At 36.1% G+C, this 12065-nt stretch overlaps 1 protein-coding gene and 1 long non-coding RNA gene across 2 annotated transcripts; one reads left to right on the top strand and one right to left on the bottom strand.

Moving 5' to 3' along the window:
- Nucleotides 1–3637: 3637 nt before the first annotated feature.
- On the bottom strand, nt 3638–10322 carry LOC125661982 (uncharacterized). The gene is made up of 2 exons (XR_008797703.1): nt 10233–10322; nt 3638–3733 (listed from the first exon to the last, which is right to left on the bottom strand). It is a non-coding gene; the product is annotated as an uncharacterized LOC125661982 (long non-coding RNA).
- On the top strand, nt 8677–11095 carry LOC125661947 (pyrin-like). The gene is made up of 2 exons (XM_056146517.1): nt 8677–8766; nt 9073–11095. The coding sequence occupies exon 2, from the start codon at nt 9103–9105 to the stop codon at nt 10765–10767; it is 1665 nt and encodes a 554-aa protein (XP_056002492.1). The 5' UTR covers nt 8677–8766; nt 9073–9102; the 3' UTR covers nt 10768–11095.
- Nucleotides 11096–12065: the final 970 nt, after the last annotated feature.

The following is a 12065-nucleotide window of genomic DNA, read 5'->3' as shown; positions in this document are numbered from 1 at the left end:
TTATTGAGGACGAAAAGATGCAGACATTACAGACACACACCCACTTATTAAGGATGAAAACATGCAGACATTACAGACACACACCCACTTATTAAGGATGAAAACATGCAGACATTACAGACACACACCCACTTATTAAGGACGAACACATGCGGACATTACAGACACACACCCACTTATTAAGGACGAACACATGCGGACATTACAGACACACACCCACTTATTAAGGACGAACACATGCGGACATTACAGACACACACCCACTTATTAAGGACGAACACATGCAGACATTACAGACACACACCCACTTATTAAGGACGAAAACATGCAGACATTACAGACACACACCCACTTATTAAGGACGAAAACATGCAGACATTACAGACACAGACTCACTTATCAAGGACGAAAACATGCAGACATTACAGATACACACCCACTTATTAAGGACGAAAACATGCAGACATTACAGACACACACCCACTTATTAAGGACGAAAACATGCAGACATTACAGATACACACCCACTTATTAAGGACGAAAACATGCAGACATTACAGACACACACCCACTTATTAAGGACGAAAACATGCAGACATTACAGACACACACCCACTTATTAAGGACGAAAACATGCAGACATTACAGACACACACCCACTTATTAAAGACGAAAACATGCAGACATTACAGATACAAACCCACTTATTAAGGACGAAAACATGCAGACATTACAGACACACACCCACTTATTAAGGACGAAAACATGCGGACACTACAGACAGACAGACAGACACCCGTTTCACACGTTTTCTATGATTATGACAACACGTGTGATACTTTTTTGACTCGTAGGACTTCATGTTCGATCGCCACAAGTATTGCTGTCCGTGACGTCAAAACTATTTTTAACGTTATTACAAAATAATTCAATTATTTCCCCATCCATGGTGCTTCACCTATAGAGACATAATAAAGACGTTTAGTTTCTATTCATTTCCCAATGAGTGTAAATTTAAAATTTCAATTACCGAACTATTTTCCTAGAGATAATACTTATGTACAGATTTAATTGTTCGATATTTGCATCATAATTCGATATAACCAATCTACATATATATGTACTGTTACATATTAAAATACGTATTATTTGTTTTTCAATCATTTCCTTAAAACTTCTCAACATCAAGTTTAAAAAAAATAATCTTACACTTACTATTGAATTTTAACTTAACCACTCATACTATTAAGATATATATATATATATATATATATATATATATATATATATATATATATATATATATATATATATATATCTTTTTCAAAATCGTACAAATAAAATCAAAACAAAACCATGTTTATTTCTGTGCAGATACGGAAAGGCCGCAGGTTTTTTTTTTTACCCCTTGAATCCAGAGACCAGGGCCTACAAGTTTGGGAAAAATAGCAATATTTGATTGAAATTGGGAAAATTGTTTTATACAAATAAATAAGAAAAACAAGCAGAAAGTTAAGCATTTAATATTTTATTATCAATGTGGCTGGCTTAAACAAGCTTTAATTTCCGGTCTTTGGCAGAGAAAAAAACTGTCACAAATGTTTCGCAGAAGAGTGGCACTGAGGTTGGTAATGGCATATTCTCATCAAAGCATCCCTCATTTGGGAATTTTAGGCATCATTTTGGGAAAAACACCTGCTTTTCAACAATGAGAATGGGTCCGAATTTCGGCCCTCTAAAGACCCTAAAAAGCCTTGAAGGGAGATAGCTCTAAATTGAAAAATGACGCAAACGTCTGCTAAATGGATTTGCCGGGTTACGAGAATTTCACAGTAAAATTTAAAATAGAAGAAAACTTCCGAGAACTTGGGTATTTGACTTACAAATTTCCGATGGTGAGATAGAAGATCCCGTCTCTGGTACTGGTGACGTAGACAGAAGAAATCAAATATCTGCAGGACAGCCGACCTCTATTAAACGGAACACAAAATGGGGTGTGAATGTAATTCAAGGTAAGCATTTAGCGACGCGGTGTTGAATTACGCCATATTATGTAAATGATTCACAGGGTGTCGGCAAATGAGCGACGGTCGCCGCCCCAATAATTTTGCAAAAATAAAATTTATCCCCCCCCAAAAAAACCAGAGAAAATTTGTACATGTAACGGCGCTGTCTGCTCATTGGAGCGGCTAGTGTTATGGTGGTGATCGGGGCGAGGGTTCAGTCCGTAGTTATTCAAGGGAATCCACAAATTATCAAAAACTCGCGAAAGGCAAAACTCTATATAGTGTCGGCTAATAACGACAATCTATCTAGTGATAGTGAGAAAAAGGTGGATCTGCTGAAAAACCTAAACATTGACAATCAGCGCCAAAATGTACTTACTCGAGTCATTTCTGTGGATCTACTGAAAAGCCTAAACATTGACAATCAGCGCCAAAATGTACTTACTCGAGTCATTTCGACAAAAAAAAAGAAAAAAAGAAAAAAAAAAAGGAAAAATTATAAGGTTGCAGAAAAAAATTACACTCTCCTGTTCTGTTTTTAACTCGATATTAAATTCAAACTTTTTTCAATACCGACAAAACAGCTTCCTCCTCGTCAATTGATGTGAATACTACATTACATGGCATTTGTAAATCACTTGACAATGGGAAGTTGAAACTTCAGTACATCAAACATGACGCACAAATATGAATCGAGAAGTTGGAATTTATCGAAATAGTTGATAATGGTAGAATAGGGCCTCACAAATCGTAAGTTGCAGGTTGTAAATTTAAATTTTGACTAAGAAACATAGAATATCATTTTATGTACGTAAAGAAAGTCAGCAACTTTTTTGACTGATCGAAAATGTTGCGGAAGTAAATCACTCCCGCATTTGCACCACTAGGGAGATCCAAGGAGTTGTAGCCCCCCCCCCCCCCCCCCTAAAAAAAACCGGAGAGCGCTACATTATTGCAACCAGTAATATACACATGTCATAAACCGTAATATCCTGCAGTACATCAGAGTAACTGTAATTGCTGTTGATTTCTGCTGGCAGTCGACATGCGTGTAAATTACTCCGCGGCCCTGCAGCTCTTCACAAATGTGTATTTCTATTTCTATTTCAACAGTGTTCCTAACAAAGTTTCAAGGAAAATTGACAGTTTTTAGTTTGTAATTGAATTACAAGCATTAAAGATATCAATCATTTTGTTCATGGAGAAATGAATATAAAAACCGAATCGCAAATTAAAATAAAGATTGCGATTCGGTTTTTATATTCATTTCTCCATAAACAAAATAATTTATATATTCAATCCTATAATGATTTTACACAGAGAATACATTATTTCCACTTAATGGATACAAAATATGTCCGGTTTAGGATTGTAAACTATTTTATTTTAATTTATAAAACATTTTCCCGATCATCATGTTTTCCGAGCGATGGGCGTGGTGTTGTACTGTTGGTTTCTGAGGATCGTTGGTTCGCTGATTTTATTTATAAATCTCCATAATATAATAACAAGCATTATGTTGTGATTTTTCCTTCAATAAATCACTGAAAGAAAGATTTTTCTAATTTCTGCTGTCTTTCACTATCAACAAAACCTAAAATATTCAGGAAATAAAACTCGAACACGTAATGTAGAGTAATCTCGCATGCGCGAATGCACCAGAAGTTTAATTATAATATACACATGTACATAGACATCTGGAGGTTTATTGTTCCACTAAACTCATTCTACAATAGAAAACAAAATATGTTAACTACATGTACATTGATACACAAAATCATGTGTGACGCATTCCATGACATGCTCTCACCAGAGAGCACATTGAGCAAGCTTCTCGTCGACGTTAAAACACAGGTAATTTACCTGTTCTTTATCTGTACACAGGTGATAAATTTAATGTAAATACATGTCCAGTAAATATAGCTTGCGTAACGTTACCTCTGGTGAGACAACGATTCCATAACGATGATCTATATTTTTAATATATATATATATATGATGTACTATTAAAAATAGTTTGAGGGGGGTTGTAACCCAATATATCTTTCTTTACATATGGAAATAACAGATAGTGATTATTGTCTGAAACCGTTAACGTCATGCTTGATAAATTTAACATTACCACACGGAGCTGTCAAACACTGAACTTTTATTATCGTCTCTTATTGTTTATAAGTATATTGCGTGTTTTACTTGTGATGCTTTGAAGAAAATATACCTGTAAAAAGTTAAAGCTGACATGAATTAATAAATATAGTATAATTCTATATGTCCGCCATATTTCTTTGCTAATCCACCATATTAGTTGGAATTTCTATTGTAATTTGTATCGGGGTTCGCATGGTATATAAGGGGACGAGCTTTGCTACGCTTCACTTCACATCAGTGTCTTCGATTTACCTGTGCGGGTAGCTTCGACGGGTAACACGTACATCTCCGATACTAATTTATAGGACATCAAGAAGAAATGAAATCACGTTTTGGAACATCACGCAGTGCTCAAAATTATAATAAACATATCGTACAGTAGTAATTCATTCTAAATATATATATTTGGATAAATATATATAGAATGCCTTTTCTTTACGTGAACGTGCGTACATTTGCAGTAAATATGTCAAAACTATACAAAAATGCGGAGAAATATTTCATCTTTTATCTATTGATAAAATGGAATAAGCAAAGAGTATACAATCTATACCATTCACAATTACTTAGTAAAAGGCAAAGACATAAATACTACTGTACTTATAAAAATGGCATGTATGCTCGCCATGAAAACGCATCGAATGCGGACGACTATTTACCTGGGCCTACTCGTAATATCTGTAAAGGACCGCAGATGTACGTGTACACTTGTCGAAAATACTCTAAGTAGTAGTACAACTCCCTTTATTTGCACAATCCATGAAACAAAACGATAAACTCCATTTGCATTCCAACAGTAAACAACATTGTCCATTGTACAGACTGCGACACACTTAGCCCGTGTCGATCAGCTATCTTCAATCAGGGGAAGTATCAGAGTATAATATTTACCCTGTATTGTGCATGAATCCTTATAACATATGATTTACTGGTCAGAGTATCCAGATTTATAAATCAGGAAATCATTTAGGTACATAAATTTGCATATACAACACTGTACGAGTGTATGGGATGAGAGAGAGAGAGAGAGAGAGAGAGAGAGAGAGAGAGAACAACGAGAGAGAGAGAGAGAGAGAGAGAGAGAGAGAGAACCGATGATCTTGTAATAATCGTGCTCTTATTTTTAAAAGACAAATGATATCGTTAATTCAATAAAAAGGGAACAGTACTAGTAACTCAATATTGCTCTCATTAATTGATAATACAGATTTATTTGATTCATTTAAAGCACGCATTAATTAAAAATTAAACATATTTTTAAATAATGTTATTTTCAATTACTTCATTTTATGCTAATTTGGCGCTCAATAGATCTTATATATCTATGCCATTTTGCGTTATTACATTCTGCGTCTAACTCGACGCAAATTGTACTAATGCAAAATGTAATAATCGAGTTTATCATATTATGCGTCGTTATCAAACATCAAAGGGAGAGGACAAGAGTGTCTGTCACCCACCTTTAATAACAATATTCATTTTTTGTTAGTTTGTAATGCAAATAAAAGATACATTGAGTGACAACCCCTCCCCCACTTACCCCAGCTTGAAAGTTCTGATATAATAGTAGAAGACACACACCACCACCACCAATTAAGAAAATGAAGATATGAGGCACTCATAGTAGAGGACTCTAACCACCCCATCCGACCCCCAACGATTGAAGAAAATGAAGTGTAGGGGGAAATTATTGAGGTAGTCAAAGTAAAAGACTCTTTAACCCTTCACCCCACATTAGGACTTTGAACATTGGACAAAACATCTTGGTTTGTTTGGGTGTTTTGTTTTATTTTATTGCTGTTTTCGTTCATCTTTTTTAATTATTATTTTGAATGGCAAGAAATTTTGAAGAATCCAATCCAATTTTCCATTTTTTCCGCTGTTGTACCCCCCCCCCCCCCCCCCCCAATGAAAAATGACGATACATGTCTGGTTATTACATGTACATTTTATTTTGCAACACATGCATGTATACTAATTGTATGGTGCATGTAGAATTGCACCCTTTACCAACTTTTCCTTCATTTACACAGTGTAAGGAATGGTAAACCAAAATCACAAAACAAAATGCATAAAGACCAAGATATTTTCAATCGTAGGAACTTCATTCATGAATACATAAATACATGTATTCAGAAAAATCGCAAGCATGCATTGCAGGACTATAGCATTTGTGTGTTTTAACGTTTCTGTAACATGCCATAATGATTACTTTGAGGCTTGAGTGTAATTTATTCATAAATATTTTCATTTCGTAGATCTGGCGCAATGGCCATACCGCTGTACGTAGAAATTTCAAATTCAAATGTATTCGATAAGATGTTAGTATGCATAAATCAGTAAAATTCGTGTTGAGCTTTTATTTGATATGATACAATGTCAATATACTGTAATGCATTAGTAGGATATGCAGAAGGCAAGAGTATAAACATTTTCTTTTTTCATTATCAGTATCAATATCTATATGATCACGAAAAAACATTATATAATTTATATCCGGATTCATTTATACCGATTTAGATATCAATAAAAACAAAGCTGCATAGTTTGGGAGCGGGGTTTTTAATGAGTCTGATGAAATTAAAAGAAGGAACCCAACATTTGCATTCAAACTAAATATACTTCAACATGAATTCATCTCTGCTCTGACTGAAAGCATGATTCTAAATTCGGGAAAGAATCTTGCATACAAAATAATTAATAGGGGAACACATAAATTCGAGCTCCTTTGGAATTTAATGAAATGTAGATATGCACCTTTCTTTCAACACGAATTGATATGTTGTTTCAGGCACGAAAACAGGGGGTTGGGGTGGGCAGGAAGGCTGGTCTGCTTTCCCCACTTTTTTTGACAATTTACTTTCCCCCCGTTATTCTAACATACAAAGTCAGTATTTTCTACATGCACAGTTCAAACTAATATTTTTTTTAAAATTTGTAATGAATTCAATTTTAAGCATCAACTCCTGTAAGTTTCCAATAAATTGTCAATCACAAATTTTTAAATAGCTGGAAATTTTTAATGCTTGAAAGCTTATATTTATATAAGTGATCAATTTTCTTTCCTTCTGTGAAATGATATATTATAAATCGAAGTAGGACGGTCTCTCTCTCCCTCTCCCTCTCAATGAATATGGACATACAGAGACCGTAAATAATTATGTGGTTCCAAAAGAGACAACAAAACTATATTTTCGTTTATAAATATAAATTTCCTTTCATATGTGTCTTTGTGTAATGAACTGTTTATTATGGATGCAAATGTAATACACGCATTTGCACACAGATGTATATTTTCGATCATTATTCCCTTATTTGTATCTCCAAGTTTGTATATGATCATCGAGAAATTTTGAATTGTGCACGCAATATATCCAACCAGATATTAGATTCCCCATTTCTATAAACTGCAAAACCTCGACCAGACAAGCGTTCAATACAGGAAAAATTTTCGACTCTGACATCTCCCCTGATTGAAGACACACTGTTTGGCACGGGTGAAGTGTGTCGCAGTCTGTATAATGGAATGAAAACGTGTTGTAAAGTTCTAACGAGATACAAATGGAGTTTATCATTTTGTTTCGTGGATTTATCAGAATAAAGAGAATCTAATATTTTCGGTAAGTGCACATCTCCGATACCTGTTGAATAGACGCCCGTATTTGATACTTTTTTTGGCGATTATACCTTGTGCATTGCATATTATGCACATGGCATGCACCTTTATTTTGCAAGAATTGATATAAATAATATATTTTATGCTCTTTGCCTATTCCATTCTATCAGTATGTAATTGGCAAATGATTTATCCGCATTTATTTTATTAGAAAATGCAAATACTTTTTTTTTTTTTTTTGTTTTTGCATTTTTGTCTAACTTATCTAAACTTCCAGAATGTTGCATTAGTATACAATCAATATTTTGTAATTTTGAGCAAAGCATAATGTTTTAAAATGTTATTTTATTTGTTTCTCATTCCCTATATATTACTATCCGAGATGTGCACTGGTCGAGTCCACCTAGAAAAATCACTCAGGTGTGACAATCACATTTGGGGTATATACGGGTAGAGTAAATTAGGCTACCTGAAAGAAATATGGCGGATAAGATGAGAAAGGTGTACGTATTTATTAATTCATGTCAGCTTTAATGTCGCGATTTACCATGTATAGGTCAAATATTTCACAGATGTAGACAAGTCACGTGTCATGGTGGGCGTTGTTAAGATAAAGAACCCTCACTGTTACGATTCAAAACGAGGCCCCGCGGAATACCCCCCCCCCCCCTCCGTTTTGTCAAATAGACCTTGCACATTTTTCTTTTGTGCCTTCAAAGCAATATTATTTGTGTACACGGGGTGGAATTTCAATAAGTATAATAAAAAAAAGCAGTTATTCGTTGTATACATATTGATTGCATTTATTTTTTAATGTCTTCTGAAGGAAATGTTGACACAGCTACGCAACATGAACTAGGTCAAACAAACTTTAAAACTATTTACATAATCGATAACACGTAGATAGTGTATACAGGCTGACACGCCGCACAGGTATTTAATTCTCAGGACTAGACGGAAGATCGAAAGAACAGGGAGGCCATATTGGATTTTTCGGTGAGACAGACTTATATATATATGCATTTTGACATTGTAGTGTCCATAGTATCGATATTTGTGTGATTAATGAGATAGATCTGATCACTAAGGTATTAATCTGTCATCAACGGAATCGAGCTGCTCACTTCGTTACTAATTTCATAAAATTCAGGTGTGTGTGTGAAAAAAATTGATGCCTCGAATACCATTTCATTTGAAATATCAAATTCAATGACCGCACTGTTTCACTTTATACTGTAATTCTAGTTGGTCGATTGTTTTGACCTGTCAAAATCTCTAATAAAAATTCCTTTTTATTGACAGTAAACTTCCCGTGTGACCCCGACATCAGAAATGCTGCATCCCCGGCGCAGTGCTCAGGAAGTCCTACTGTGTGACCTCTGTGAAACTGTCCCCCTACAGAGTCATTGTGAACTTTGTAGTATAAACTTATGCAAGGCCTGTGTTGGGGAACATCTCTCAGATTCCTCTAAAAGACACAAAGTCGTGCCGTTTTTACAGAGAAAGGATACCCCTAACTACCCGAAATGTCCAGACCACGCCGATAAACACTGCGAAGCATACTGTGAAAAATGTGACATTCCTGTCTGTATTACCTGCGTCTCCTCAGGTAAACACAAAGGTCACGATATATCAGATATTCTGGAAAAACTCAGCGCTAAAACAGAAAGTTTACAAAAAGATCTGGACGAACTAGAAACAAGAATTTACCCGCGATATGAAGAAATGGCGTCCGATGTTCAAACTGAGAAAGCCGAGTTAGAAACAAAGTACGGGAAACTGACCACAACTGCTGACCAACAAGGAGAAGTCTTGCACCGGGAGATTACCGCCATTGTCAACCAGCGGAAATCCGACATTCAGGAAATGAAAAACAAACACCTATCTACCCTGAATAAAAATACAGAAGAAATCACACAGAAAATGGCGGAACTCAAACAGATCATGTCCGACTTGAAATCAATCCTAAAATCAAATGACGTCTCCTTAACCTCTACTTACAAATCTAGGAATTCTGAATTTAGAACATTACCGCCTAAAGTCCGAGTTACAATACCAAGTTTTTCTGCTCAGAAAATAAACAAAGATCAGCTCAATGGAATGTTTGGTTCTCTGCCGCCATTATCCATTAACACAGAACATGGCGACACAATGAAGTCAGCAGAAGCTGTATCGTCTCCTCCAGTCAAACCACTGCTTGATGATCCGCGCGTCACCGCCACCATAGACACTGGGTATAACACACTACTCAGTGTTAGCTGTCTGAGTGAAGATCAAGTCTGGACACGCGGGGATAACGAAACCATGAAGCTGCTCAACCTCCAGAGTAAACTACTGACATCAATACAAACCAAGTCTGGGGACAGACCATACGACATAGCAGTGACACGGGACGGAGATCTTGTTTATACTGACTATCATGATAACACCGTGAACTTAATTAAGAATAAACAGATACAGACCGTGATCACACTACAGGGGTGGTACCCTCTCAATGTCTGCAGTACCGCCTCTGATGATCTCCTGGTTACCATGAACAGTGATGATAGACAACAATCCAAAGTCGTGCGTTACTCCGGCTCCACAGAGAAACAAAGCATTCAGTTTGATGATCAGGGTCGTCCTCTCTACTCACCTGATCGTTACACTAAATACATCAGTGAGAACAAGAACCTGGATATCTGTGTGGCTGACCATTCAGCTAGTGCAGTAGTGGTGGTCAATCAGTCAGGAAAACTCCGATTTAGATACACTGGTCATCCCTCTAATACCAAGAAATCATTTAAACCATTCGGCATCACTACAGACAGCCAGAGTCACATCCTGACAACAGACTATAACAATCACCGTATCCACATCCTAGATCAGGACGGACAGTTCCTCCGCTACATTCACTGTGATTTAGATCGTCCATTCGGTTTATGTGTGGACATCAGAGACAACCTCTTTGTGGCTGAGTATCACACTGCTAAAGTGAAGAAAATCCAATATCTATAAACACAGTGTTAATTACACAGCTCTACAGTGTTAATTACACAGCTCTACACAGTGTTAATTACATGTCTAGCCACAGAGTAATTAACAGCACCCTGTTAATTACATCTGCTTGTTAATTACAATCCCGTGTTAATTACAGCCCTGTGTACATTACACCCCTGTGTTAATTACAGCCCTGTGTTATTTACAGCCAAGAGTTTGTGATGTGTAACATGTACTTGTGTTTGTGAGTTTAACTGAACAGTCAGAAATTATTTTGTTTGTGAATTATATCATTCAATATGTGTTTGATTTTACAATGTATATATTAGATAAACATGATACAGAGTTCAGTCTTACATTATTACTGAGTACTTACTTAGATTTGTAGTACTGTAACAGAGAGTGACCCCAAACGTCCAGTCTTCATCACAGATCTTCAGATTCAAGGTCACAGTCTTCTGTTTACCATCAATAACAACACACCACTTATCTAAATCTCCACCGTCCTACAAAATAAACAAAGTGTAATCATATCAAACTGAATTGTCAAGGATAGTTTGTGATATATTTACATGTTTACATTGATGTCAATGTAATGGGATGGAAAAGAAAATATGGCTGAACCGGCAATCGTTTCCATGATATGACTGGACCAGGAATCAAACCTTGAGGCCCCTGTATTACTAGTCAGGTGCTATAACCACTGAACTATCCAGATTGATATCAATGGTTTGACAGGACCAGGAATCAAACCCGAGACCCCTGTATTACATATGTAATAGTCAGGTGCTCTAACCACTGAACTATCCACGCCGATATCCACAGTACAAAGTGAGCTTTTCCCATCGAAATTTGTCTGTTGTTATTAACTTTTCGTATTATGGTCTTTCAGGAATTCAAGTTTGTTCAAATGAAGGATCAAAGGGTTAATAACCACAAGAAGGCAAAAATAGGGTGGGGTCGACAATTATTTTTCAAGAACCACTAGGTAAATTCAACTTTGTTCAAATCATAGACCAGGGGGTGATTTGGGGCCACAGTAGGGGATCAAAATTTTACATGGAGATATAGAGGAAATATCACCTCAAAAATGAGAAAGTCCAGTCCAGTGTTCAAGCTGTATATGTGTAGATCTGTTTGTCAGATGACTCTTTTTCAATTTTCTTTGATAATATATAATCATGTTTTTATATAGCTGCAGAACTGTACTCTCTGGAAAAAAATATTTCGACATAACAGAGAGCTACAGATCCACCCCTTATAAAAACCTTCGATTTACGGGGTAAGCGGTAAATGTAGTACGGCCGAAACCCGAA

Source organism: Ostrea edulis, chromosome 8 (genome assembly GCF_947568905.1).
Source record: "Ostrea edulis chromosome 8, xbOstEdul1.1, whole genome shotgun sequence".
Lineage (NCBI taxonomy): Eukaryota > Metazoa > Mollusca > Bivalvia > Ostreida > Ostreidae > Ostrea > Ostrea edulis.
The sequence above is the reverse complement of the archived record's forward strand: the minus strand, read 5'-3'. Positions and strand labels throughout refer to the sequence as shown.